This window comes from Patiria miniata, unplaced genomic scaffold, assembly GCF_015706575.1.
Source record: "Patiria miniata isolate m_02_andy unplaced genomic scaffold, ASM1570657v1 HiC_scaffold_13, whole genome shotgun sequence".
Taxonomy (NCBI): domain Eukaryota; kingdom Metazoa; phylum Echinodermata; class Asteroidea; order Valvatida; family Asterinidae; genus Patiria; species Patiria miniata.
This window is the reverse complement of record NW_024037051.1, coordinates 2,427,243-2,441,223: the sequence shown is the minus strand read 5'-3', so window position 1 is coordinate 2,441,223 and position 13,981 is coordinate 2,427,243. Positions and strand designations below refer to the sequence as shown.

Here is a 13,981-nt window from a genome sequence, read left to right as displayed (position 1 = left end):
TTTTTTGAGGAAAAGATGGTGGTGTACTCATTGCCTGCCTTTATTGCGAAGTCACTAAAAACAACAACAATGGATTCAGTTTTTTTGGGGTGGGGGGGGGGGGTGGGGCATGGCCCCCTCCCCCCCCCCCTGGATCCGCCCTTGGAAAATGCGTGACTTCATTTGACAATATCAAGCTCTGAAGGAGCTTCCACATGTCAAAAAAATTGACAAAAATAAGGCCCCGAAAAATTGACAAAAATAAGTCCCCCATAAGTTTCTTACAAAATACAACTACCAAATTTTTATTTAAAAAAAAAAGGCAAATAAATACATCAAGTACTTAACAAAAACTGTTTGTAACAGTTGGGAAAGATGTTAATTAAAAGTTTGTAAATGGAGGCAAAATATGTGCAGTAATGTTATAGTCATGCGGTATTTATCACAAATCGCTAGAATTCTAGGAATACATCTAAAGTATGGTGTTCCATATGTGCCATCGGCGTCGCATTCGTGGGCGTCGCATTTTTCAGCTCTGGCAGGGATCATTTTGATAGATTTCATGCAAGACTTTCATGCAAGGCGGCCACAGCTTATTGTGCACTCGCACTTGTTTTGTTACGTAATGATATTTTGAATCAAACTACTCTGAGTAGGCCTATATAATATAGGCCTACTGTGTTTTTGAAACACCAATCTCATTAGGCGTATTATAACTACAAAATTAATGTAAAGATGGGTTTCAATTATCGATTCCTTTCGATATCGATTTCCAGTCCCGCTAGTTGTTGACTGATTAAATGTGATTAATAGCAGCCAATCACTTCAAACCTCATGCAGCACCAGGAGTGCCATGCAGTGGGGTGAATGCGCAGGATTCTGGTGCGCAATGCCAACGGGAACCGAGCGGTTACCAACGTGTTCCTGTCCGAGTTACCAGCAAACTGCAACAACAAAATCAAAATAGTCGACTTGTTTTAATACCGCATCCTGTCGTGCCATATTATTATAGGTTTTCCCGGTTATTTTAATACTTGTATCACACGAATTCCCCGCATCGATGCTTTAATTTCGTCCCCGAATATCGCCAAGCTCAATTCTCAATCTGAATTTCAAAAACCCACCACTAGATTTCATGTAAGATTCAGTGTAATTCAAATTTTTAGCATACCGATTCGTCCTATATTTGTGAAATTCGTCTAGTGTTGCAATCGGCGTTGAATTGAAAAATTAGATTCGTTTTAATGTTGTTGTCATTACATTTCGTTTCTGGTGACTTAAAACGTTACGATTAGAAAGTGCGCCCAATCTGTGGACTTATTTAAATATATAACAGTGCGCATTAATAAAAAGTATAATTTCAACATATATTTCCGTTATACGTATAAATAAAAGAAGTTAGCTGTAGGTTTTTAATCTTCTTTTCTTAATTAACATTAGAATCAGGAATTGACATTTTACAATTGTACTCTTGACTTATGACATGGAACTTAAGGATTAACACATTCGTAATACCGTTTGCTCTTTGATTTGCAGACCTAACTTATGTGGCTTTTTTCATATATACATGTATATCAAATGGCAACATTACGAAGGTGTTTGATCTTACATGTAATGCTTAATTTCCATGTCATAAGTTAAGAGCATAATGTGAAAGGTATATTCCTGATTCTTATGTTACACACGCAAAAGAATATTCGGAACTTACAGCTAACTACTTCTATTGATAGGAAATATATGTTGAAATTAGAATTATATAAATGCTCATAATTCTTCAATTAGTCTAAAGATTGGGCACATTTTCTAATCGTAGCGTTTTAAGTCACCAGAAAGGAAATGCAATGACAACAACATTAAAGCGAATGACAAAAAACGAATCTGCTTTTTCAATTCAACGCCGATTGCTACACGAGACGAATTTCACAAATTTAGGACGAATCGGTATGCTAAAAATTCGAATTATACTGAACCTTACATGGCATCTAGTGGTGGCTTTCTGAAATTCAAATTGAGAATTGAGCTTGGCGATGTTCGGGGACGAAATTAAAGTATCGATATAGGGAATTCGTGTGATATAAGTGTTAAAATAACCGGGGAAACCTATATTAGTATTAGTATTTGAGGACTATGTATATTTCCGAACTGCGAAAAAATGGGATTTTTCATCAATATAACTTTTTAATTAAACGATGTTCCACGGTTTAACTCAGATTTATCAAGGACACAATTAAGCTTCACCTCCTAAATTTCGATTGGTCTGAGAGATTTTAACCGGGATAGCCTTAGCCGGGTTTTCCAAACATCGGCTTTCTCCCCGGCTTCGGTTCCATCTCTTGCTCCTGAATCAGTTTGAAACATGACATTAAATTGTCGAATTCCAAAGTGTATATTTCGCGTCATATTATGGGACTTAATATACCTGAAGTATAGGCTATGTTGAGCCGACGTCGTTCAAAGGCCAAATCTTTTGAAACTAAAACCTGAAACTAATCATTTGAAATCCTCAAAACTATTGAACAATTAACTTATTCTCTTTGGCACGCACATAAAAAGAGAATTACTATCTCATTGCAAGTGTGAGCTTTACAGGTGCATTTGGTATGCAAAGTAGTTTTCACAGCATTAGAATGCTGGTTTGGTGCAATTCGCATGTCACCACGCCACACACCTTGGATTTCTTTCATAACAGGTAATGTTTGACCTTTTGTTTTTATTATCTTTACAAGAAATATCCAAGAATAAAATATCCTGAAGCTCTTTATATCTATTGAGATAGTGCTCGATCGCCTTCGGTGTCAGATAGGAATTTCCCAGAGTTTTGTCTCAAGGCGAATTTACATGCATGTATAGGTTCTCCCAGCCATTTTAAAACGTTTATCATTCGAATTCACAGTTTCTAATATTCAAATTCGGTCATCAACATCGATTTAGTGCTCTTCCAATGTGTAATGTCGTCTTTGGTCAGACAATTTCAAATTTAGTTCAAGCCAATTTCAGAAATCAAATTCGTCTAATTGATTTATATAAGACGAATTCGATTTCTGAATGCTGCCATTCGGCAAAAACGTGGATGAATTTGATCTGCAATGACGAATATTATCGACCCAGTGACTAAAGAGGGTGACCAAACTTTAAAATTGAATGGTAAATGTCTAAATTGATTTTGTTAAAAGCGTGTAAAATTTGTCGTGGATGAAATTGAACGTGAGGGTTGGTGATTTTGAATGAACAGTCTTTTAAAATAGCCGGGAAAACCTACATTAATTTTAAGCCAGGATGGCCAAGAGGTACTTATATGACCAATACAACCATAATATTTGGAAATTGTCCTTGTATACTTTGTGTTTTTAAATGTTATAATTGTACATGTATTTACCAAATCTGGAGAACTGTTGTAACGAGACGTTTACAAAAGAGTGCGGGTAACTGTAACACTTTCAAGATTAATACAGTTGTTGAGTTAATATAAATATTATGATTATAATTGTTTATTTGTGTATGATTAAGCTGGTTTGTCGTGGTTGAGATGAGATCCTACCTTTACTGGTGTGCCAAATGCATCGGTCACGTGATCCCAGGACTGAGCGTCATCACTGTACGTCACTTGGTACTCTGTCACCCATATGTTGTGTTGGTCGCCATGCCCCTGGGTGATCAAACCAGTGATGGTGACTGTACCATTGAAGTCAACCTGTATCCATGGACTGTCTTCATGTCTGTCATAGCACCAGGCTGCAGCTGATCATATTCAACAACAAAACGTGTTTTTTTTATAAAGGGCAGTAAGTCTGGCTCGAATCTGAAGTTGTTTAACCACACCTTCCAACCATAGTTATTTAGACCAGTGTCACGGTTGCTTTAAAACATAAACGCTATTTTTGCCAACCCCCCCCCCCTTGATTTTGGGTTATACCATGTTTACACAATCATTTATTTCATTGACGTAGATCATTCAACTATATCTACTTCTGTTGTTATTTTAATTTGACAAAGCGCCCTCTAGGTTTTTATTTTGAATTTCGCGCGCTTCGAGCGTCATTCTGTTCTTGGATGAAGATCATCACTATATGTACTTATTTTTCGTCTCTTCTCCAATTCACAGGTATGACAAATTTATTTAGTTTTCTCCTCTAAAAGTTTACTTGTAATCGTATTTGATAATAACAAGTTTAGCTATAATTTCCTTTCATATATTCTGTGTTTTTTTGTGTTTTTTTGTTTAATTTATTTCGAAACTGATAATGTTATAAAATTAACTTCAATCGGACTCCCGTACTTTGCGATGAAAGTCACATTTTGATACAATTATCAGATCGATCAACATTTATAAGCACCCTTTACGATCTTTATTTCCAGTTTCCACATTCTATTCCATTTGCATTTTAATTAAATCCAATCGACATTATTTCGTTTCAAAGATGGTGGACGCCATCAAGGATTTAGCGAGGATCACTGAGATAATTTGGACTTTAACTACATGTGTTTAGTTACTTGCTACTTTTTTCTTTATTTAATTATAATTATTGTTTAGGTTTAGAATTAGTATTTAACTTAGTCATTCTGTTCTTGGATGAAGATCACTTTGTACTTATTTTCCCTCTCTTTTCCAAGTCACAGATTCCGCAATAAAACAGCAAAACCTAAGAGGTAGTTTCCCCGTCCCATTTTTCGTGGCCTAAATTCTAACAGGGTCACACTAGTGTTAATCGAAGTCGACTATTCGGGATAATACAACGCCTGAAAAAAAATCCCCGTCATCTGAATGGTTGGTCGTTGATAACATGTCATTGAATTATTCGTCCCAACCCATGGCCCGTCCCAACGCATGGCCCAACCTGCGTTCCACTTCATGGAATTATATACCTGCATTCCACTTCAGTGGGCACGCCAAGCTTGCTCTGGGATCCTAGCTACTTGGCATCCACACCGGATGCAACTTCACACTTCACCGATTTCGCTTTTGCTACTTCGGTAAGTGTTTACTTTCTTAGAGTTTAGGCACTCTCCTGAAGACGGTCAGAGCATACTGACCGGAACGTCGAGTTTATGCCTCTGGTTCTTTTCAGAACCATTCTCTTAGTTGAGAAATTATTCATCCATACGATGTTGTTTGGGAAAAAGTAATTCGCAGCCCGGCCGTACCACAACTAGTATATGTATTAATAGATAGAGCCATGGTCTATAATTTTTGAGCAGATTCGCTGATTAATTATGCAAGACAACCGCATCTTGACCTCTAGATTTTGACCAATCAGCAGGCGCTTTCTATATCGTGTCTTCGGTCATTCATCCGTTGTCGCGTCATAAAAAACCTGAACACAGCAACAAAGGCTGTGGTCACGTGCTCTGTATTACGCGATACGCGCCCGGCTGTTGTTGTATTACAAAACACTGCATTGGGATTTACCAATCACACATTTAGTCCTGATTTGGGAATGAAATGACGTCACCTCGCAAAATCGAGGGAGGGCCGATAGTTTTTAGGTGTACATTCGATTCTTAAAGAAGGCCGACAGAAACGGCAACAGTAGATAGAGGAAAGTATACGCTTCATTTTCATGTGAAACACGTGCAGGAGACTTCTAATGTTGGTCCAAAACGCCGGTTGAAAAATAAAGACTTTTGCGAGATTTCATGATTTGCAATCACATGTGCGCGTGTAAACGAACTTGTCAAACGTTGCAAAATTCAATGTTTTACAATATATATGTTCGATGTTCAAGTTGTGTGTTATCTTTTACATTTATGTGTGATGTTCAGTATTATGTGTGCGATGTTCAATATATGTGTGCGATGTTTTACAATATTGTGTGTGATGTTCAATATATATGTGCGATGTTTTACATTTATGTGCGATTTTCAATCTTTACTCTCAGACAACTCACATGAAAAACAAAATTGGACTTTGTTGTGATTCTGGTACAGCTTAACAACTGCTTTATTACAAATCGACGATAAACGTAAGGCCAACGGCCCTTAAACTTAGCAGTTTGTAGAAGTCAACATTGCGAATTCTGAGATGGAAAACAATGGTTACCCAGTACATATACCCAATCATTTATCTCCCCATGTCCCCCGCCAACTTGGCACGCTTGCCACACATAGATTTGGACACGCTTGTCCTGAAAACTTGGCACGCTTGCCACACATAACCTTAAACTTGGCACGCTTGCCACACATAGATTTGGACACGCTTGTCCTGAAAACTTGGCACGCTTGCCACACATAACATTAAACTTGGCACGCTTGCCACACACATTTGGGCACATTCGCCCTTAAACCAATTGTCAGAATGATTGAAAATGTATTAAGTATTTATAGTTCTAATTTGAATATAACCTTAATCTATATTTCCACCGTTTGTACGAACGTTTGGAGTAATGCAGTAGTAAACCCCCTTCATTAATTTGCATAGGACTTAGTAATCTCACAAATATTAAGTTTGACTATACCTTAACAAGCAATGTTTCCACCGTTAGGACGTACGGTTGGAGAGCTAGCCCCCTTGGGACATGGGGGTGCTAGCCTAGTATTTATACAGAAATAAGGAATTGTTTATCAATGACTGATTTTCATGAGATTGAGGTGGTGGCAGCCCGCATCCCGATCGAAATATGCCACCCACTGCTTTTGAAAGCATCTCCGCAGTTCCCATAGTCATCCCGTCTATGTTTGTTAACCCTGTAACTAAAAACCACCTGTACTAACCATCTGTTGGTAAGTGAACACTATCATCTTTTTAAGTCTGGTTCTCACAGACATTACGAAATTTACTCTGGGTACCCAATTCCCCTGTTTACACTTGTATGTTTCTTTAATTAACGAAATGTCCAGTCAGACCGTTCCCACAGACAACCAGTCTCCTGTTGCTAGTCTTGAAACTTGAAGCTATGTGTGGCCACTACATATGTCTACCATTATAAACTAATGTTGACTCTGTGGTCAGCTGAACCAAAGTGAAGACTTGCCGCCCAAAGTCCTGCACCAGGAATCTTAGCTATGCCCCCCTGCTGTCCATTGGTCAGCAGATGCTGTCCGTTGGTCAGCCGATTGGAATGGAGTACCTAGATCATATGCAAATCCAGGACCCCAGAGGCCTTTGGGCAGAAGCCCATCTGTGTGGTCACTGAGAATAATGCATTTTATTCTGTATGCAATAAAATGAAATATGTGCGATGTTTTACAATATATGTGCAATGTTTTCGATATAATTATGTGTGATGTTTTACAATATATTTGTGATATTTTCAAATATGTGAGCGATGTTTTACAAATTTATGTTTGATATTTCGAGCAATATATATATTTGATGTTTAATTATTTCTGTATTTTGATATTTCATCTTATATGTATTCGATCTTTTGCAATATGCATTTGATGTTTCACTTCACATTCGATGTTTCGTTAACAGTCGCAGTCTAGTTACAAGACCGCGAAAGTCTGACTATTTTGCCTAAAGTCAGTGTATGAGACGTCAGGGGATCGCGTAGTGATTAGAGCCAGACCTAAACGGTAAATATTGGAATTGTGGTATAATCTCAGGGCAATGCGCAAAGCAGTCGTCATAGTTTGGGCAGTACCGCCAGCTGCATGTGTTTGCATTTTGTACATGGTATGTTCGTGTACATGTACATGTATCATCCATAATGCCCACATGCCTCGACGATGCCAAAAACCAGCCTTTTACACATAAGTGATGGCATGGCGCTATAAAAACCAACCGGCGCAGTACGTGCCGGTTGCAGTTTCATGGTTATTCTCGAATAAACACAGCCCACCGAGTGTTGTATAAACAAGATAAGCAGAGTTACAGAATTCGTTGGCTTTAATAAGTGGCACACGCGAGGGCTTCCTTGCTCTATGATGAGAGACTGAGGTAATTTTTTGGCAAAAGATGTTTTCTTTTTAAAACTTCACGGATTAATATTCAGTGCAAGGAGTGAAGTATACATATTTAGACTTCTTTTCAAGTTAAACTCTCAGTCATTTTAGTACAAAAGGGCAAAACGTCAAAATGTCGAATATCTGAGTGTTGTAAATTTGAGCCGGGAGGATTACAGTTGCGCTGAGAGGGATTCCTTTAGGCCTACGGCCGACAAAGAAAAGAAAAACATTAGGCTTATGTCTGCAAAATTTAACTAAATCGATAGATGGGTTAAGCATAGAGAAAGGACATCCAAACTTCAATTATAAGCGCCCCGAATTGCGAATAATTCGGTATCAAAACAGTCTCAGCCCAACTCATTTCACATCGAGCCTACATCCAGGTACTTGAACACCCATTTTTCATCCGTCGCAGATAGAACAGATTTCCGGCTTTGGAATGAATTTGGTCCGTCATTTAATGACAGCAAAGTTGTTTTTAAATCATTTTACGAAAGGGGGAAGGAAAAAGAATGTATAAGTGCCTTGAGAAAATCGGTGCATTGGTAAACCCAGCCCGATTAATTTTATGATGAGACGGAGATTCGGCTTTTTTCAACATTCACTGCCATTTGGGGTGAAACGAAAACCAGTAATTCAGTCAGACGATTTTGTTCCATCGCTAATTTCAGAAATGTCCAGATTCGATAGATGGGTTAAGGCACAGCATCTAAAGTTTAATTTATTAGCGCCCCGAATAATTCGGGGTATCGAAACAGTCTCAGCCCAACTTATTTCATATTGAGGTTAAAATACAACATTTTTTTACATACATCGTTCATCAGAATTACGGATTTCCAGCTTTGAAATGAATGTGTTCCATCTTTAATGAGACAATTTCGGGTTTTTTTTGTGTTAAATCATCTTACAAAAGGGGAATGAAATAGAATCCTGCCCCGAAAAAAATCGACGCACTGGCAAGCCCTTTTGAAATTCCTGCAAATCCACAGTGCAATCGGGTCGGGAAGGGCCACGTTCTGAGGCCGAGGGCCAAGAGATGAGAGTGCCCGGCCGGTTGTGACAGGCGCGGTTCGCTGATCAGAGTGCACGTACGTGCCGTTCGTTGCGCCCCGCACACCGCCGAGGTCTGATGAGGCAGCCTCGGCCGATAACGGGTTCAGCTATTGTTTTGGACGGGAAAATATTGCAAAAATAGCAAACGGACTGGAGTTTGTACCCGAACACAGTGCTCGCCCAAAACGCACCTATTTTGCCGATAAGCGCAGAGCCCATTGCTATATGATGTAAGCAATCATAATGATGAAATTTTTCAGACATATTAACTTTTTTGTGCGGGTTGTAGTCGGTATCGGCCGTATTATATCATGGTCTTATAATCCCTCTCAGTGCCGCTCCCGGCTCGAATTTCGACACTCGATCGGATATTTGACATTTTGTACTATAAAAAAAGAGTGCAACTTGAGAATAAGTCTAAATTGGTACTTTACTAAACTTGCACTGAATATTAATATTGTCAAGTTTTAGAAAAATATCTATCTTCGGCCCAAATGTCACACAACTTCCATCGTGTGCCACATAAGCCAATGAATTACGTAACTCTGTTTGTCGCCTATCAGCTTATGCTAACAAATTATCATGTAACTGGATCATTAAACGGGACAGGTGGACATCGGCCTTGGAGCTCAGACCATGTGTCATGCACTCCTCAATGCATAGATGATGCACATAACACTATGGGTAGTACAGGCACAGCTGGGGGTACTGCCCAAACAATGATGAATGCATTGCGAATGCTTAAAGAATTACCCACAATTCCGGTTTTTACCGTTTAGGTCTGGCTCTAATCACTTACGCGATCCCCTGACGTCTCATACACTGACTTTAGGCAAAATAGTCAGACTTTCGCGGTCTAGTAACCAGACTGTGACTCTTAACGAAACATCGAATGAAAAGTGAAACATCAAATGCATATTGCAAAAGATCGAATGCAATCATACCGATGAAACATCGAATGCAAATAGCTCGAAATGTCGAACATAATTATTTGTAAAACATTGTATCGAAAAACATCAAACATATTTGTAAAACATTGCTCACATATTTGAGAATATCGCAAATACATTGTAAAACTTCACACACAATTGTATCGAAAAACATCACACATTTACACATTTAATGCAAAACATCGAACATAATATTGAAAACATCGCACATATATATCGTCAAAAATCGCACATATCAATTGAAAATCGTATATAAATGTAATTACATCGCACACATAGGCCCTATATTGAACATCGCACATATATTGTAAAACATCGCACACATATATTAAACATCACGCACATAATGAAAAACATCGCACACTTATATTGAACATCGCTCATAATGTAAAAGATAACAAACACATATTGAACATCCAAAATATATATTGTAAAACATTGAATATTGCAACGCTTGACACGCCATAGACGTACGTTGTCCCGAAAACATTGTGAATAGCACCTGCTAACGTGCAATGAATGACTTATGAATATTAAGCAGGCCATACTGGAGCTCGACCAATCAGTGGGCGTATGGGTCACAAGGTCACACCGTGTGTGGGTTCCTCGCTTTATGCTTTACAATGGCGACGATCTCTTCGCGTTGTGAAAAATGGAAGTTATTGGAAACATTAAGTGTACATCGAATTCTTAAAATATTAACGACATCACGTTCACGAGATTTTTTTGTAGATGAAGGTTCACTCTTTCCTTTGATTACCTGAACATTTGGGAGACTTTCGTCGTTCTCAGAAAACAGGAAATTTCATGACCTTATTTTTAGTCGATTTGTCCGTGAAATAAAATCGTCAAAATGCATCGAAATCCTTTTTCTTTTTGAGAAAAAAAATACCTTGATGGATGTATGAAGTAGGTCTTTAACTACCTAAAACAACTGTGTTTGTTTGGATCGGTTGTGGTTTGCCATGAAAATTGCGAATATTCTAAAGCCTCGCGTTGCTGTCAGTTGTGTGGACGAGAAAATAGAGCAGCTACGCGTGACACGGCAACTGACTGAGATTTCCCCTGACCACAGTTCCACTCGGCTCCGCCTCGTGGAATGAAACATTCCATCTGTCACCTCATGACGTACATTTTTTCGAGGTGAAACTCGAAAATAACACGGGAAACATTATCTGTAATCTCACTATATCCAAAAAGCCTATACCTTCAGTATAGAGTAAATGGTGCAATTGAAACACAAACCCCGTGGCCTACAAATGAAACGGCTGTACACAATTTAACCTGATTAAAGTTACATATGCCGACCGTGCTCTTCAAAAAATGTTATATTTTTCTCCTGACGAATTTTCAATGTTTTGTGTTTAACGGAAGAAACACCTTTTTTTCGATTTTGAGCGTCTGCAACCCTCTGAAAAATGCTTTTCATTTTGTGCAAAAAAAATAGACCCACCCTGTAAGAGCCGAATGTAATTGTCTGGAAGCTAGTCATTCGAATGTTGTGAAGAAATAATTTAATAATCAAACGTCAGTGGGTTTTTGCGTTCAATGTCTCATTCAAAAGTGAATAACTTTGATACTGCTATAGGAAAAAATGAAACAAAGAAAAAAACAAATATATTTTTCTAGGTGAAACTCGAAAATAACACGGGAAACATATCTTTAATCTCACTAAATCCAAAATGCCTACCTAAAGTATGAAGTCTGGCCCTGGTCGAGTAAGTAGAATGCCTTCGCCAAAAAGACGAAGCTGTGAGGCTTTCATCCGGGATGCGACCATCTTCCATCCCGAGAGGTCCCCCCACGGAGCAAGGAGAGTCACCTGAGGAAAAGGTGCGATCGTTTAGAGAAGTTTCATATATTAAAATCCACTTAAAGCCAGAGTAAATCATTTGTCATTTGTGCATTTTTTTCGTTTGAAGCAACAAAAGTGCTCAAAATCGAAAGAAGTTTGCTTGACAACTAACCTGATGAAGTTTTTGCTCAGTGAATGCTGTATATTCCGAGAAAACAATATTCTAGGATCGCGATTTCAATTGCAATTAGTTGCCGAGTCATGATTTGAATTGCGCCCGAAATCAGCGTCGGGCCACGTTCTCATTCAGTCAATAACCCTCTGTACTAATAATTATATCGATCGCTATAGAAAACATGTAGTGTTGTGTATTTTGGGTCTGATTTATTTTAATTTGCGCCACTAAAGCTATCGAAAATACACTCTGTACTTGTCACAAGCATCTTGGGAAACAAAGATACACATGCTTATTAACTATACAGCATATGCTTCAACAGCTTACAAGGATTTCAATAATTGTAGAAACAAAAATCCCCTAAAGTTTTGCTTTTTGTATTAGCTTTGAAATGAAACAAAAACACAATCTCACCATTTCTTTTGAAGTATTTCAACTTCTCTTCGTTGACTGAAACGATCGAGTCATCGCTCAATTCACACCGTCTGGTATCTTTGGTATAACCGAAGTATTTGCAGTCTTCTTCCTTAAGGCAGGCCGCGGCACACCTCAGGTAGGAGGCTCGTTGGCTTGACCGAATCACTCGATATTTGACGGTGCTGTTGAACTGTGAAGCAGCCGTGAAATCCGAAGATTTCACGGTAGGGAGATTAGAGCCAGCTCCGCTCTGAACCATGTAGACAACAAAAAGAGCGAGGCACCAAACAAGACGACAATGTCTTGGGTGATAAATAGGAAAATTCATGCCGTTTTGTTTTGGTTTGTTGAGCTATAAACGCTTACAACATAGCGTACTTCGAAACAGTTTCAGAGTGTGTTGCAAACAGCGAACGACGATCGTACAGATCGTTCTAATCTGACAATAAAGGCACGACTAGATTTATTGATCAACAAGTCACAATCGACAATAAACGAATGACATATGGGCCAGAATTTGATCAATGTAAATGTGCACAAGATTGAGAAAGAAATAATTATAGTAATAATAATTATATTAGCTGCGTTGGTAAGATTTCTCACGTACGTAATGACCTTTTTACTATATCTCATACATATTCGCAATCGAGAGCCGAATTCTAACTGGCCCAGTCACGTGCCAGATGTTATTCAACAGGGTAAATACGCATGGGTTACCCGTGCGACAGTATACGCGTGCGCTTTACGAAGCAATCGTGGTACTAGTCTGGTTCCCTGACCCCATTGTCCTTCGGACTTCAAAAATGGGGTCCGGTCCGCGATATTTTTTTTTACACAACTATCTGGGGTACTTTGTGCGCTTTCATATGGGGCTTGGTTTTTATAACCAGGCTTGAGTGGAGGCTACTATTTTTCAACTTGGTACGGATTTCGGACTTTATTTCCCTTTTTAAAAAAATCCTCCAGAGCCTCAGATCAGGAAAAGAAAAAGGAAATTGCTGCTATACAAGTAGTATCCGACTGAAAAATAACGTTTTTAAGATACAACTTTAAATTGTTGAAAAAAAAGAGCAAAATCTTTGTGGGCAGAGCGAGGAATCGAACTCGAGACCTCCGATCATTTGCCAGCATGCCTAACCACTAGGCAACGGCGTTGCTCGAAAAAACACTGCAATTCATAAATTATATACTTTCACACATGTGGAGAGCGTATACGCGCGCGCGCGTATGTAAAAGGTTACAGGCACTGATCTCTATATAAAGACTGGATAGCGGATATGCATACAACATTCACACAGTAGACTTTGCATATTGACCAATTCGCCCCCGGTCTCACGAAGATGGCCGCGTATATACAAACGTTCTACGCGTAAATACGCGCGCGTTGTATCAACAGTTGACGCGCATTTTGGTCACGTACACATATTATGATGTTCTAAAAGGGACACATTTCCGTAGTGATTATTATTTCAAAACGCCTAAAAAGTTATATTTGCGGCATTTTAGTAACCACGACGTTAGAAAAATTGTAGTTAACCTTGGTCAGTGATGGTGGTCAAAATATAAGTCAAGTGAACCGCGACGTTACAAAAGAAATCATGCTGTCTATAAAAACGACAACTTGTCCTTTGTAGATCACCAGCCGGTCTCACCAATATGGCGTCAAATTCGTACATTGTGCGGCTCTGTATTAGCTATCCAGTCTTTATATAGAGATCAGTGGTTACA

The 13,981-nt window shown here is 38.7% G+C and overlaps 1 protein-coding gene across 1 annotated transcript; it reads right to left on the bottom strand.

The window, feature by feature from the left end:
* Positions 1–663: 663 nt before the first annotated feature.
* Positions 664–13,033, bottom strand: LOC119721485 (lactadherin-like). Its single transcript, XM_038191564.1, has 4 exons — positions 12,251–13,033; positions 11,557–11,688; positions 3,518–3,717; positions 664–923 (listed from the first exon to the last, which is right to left on the bottom strand). The coding sequence occupies exons 1-4, from the start codon at positions 12,579–12,581 to the stop codon at positions 786–788; spliced, it is 801 nt and encodes a 266-aa protein (XP_038047492.1). The 5' UTR covers positions 12,582–13,033; the 3' UTR covers positions 664–785.
* Between the last annotated feature and the right edge of the window lie 948 nt (positions 13,034–13,981).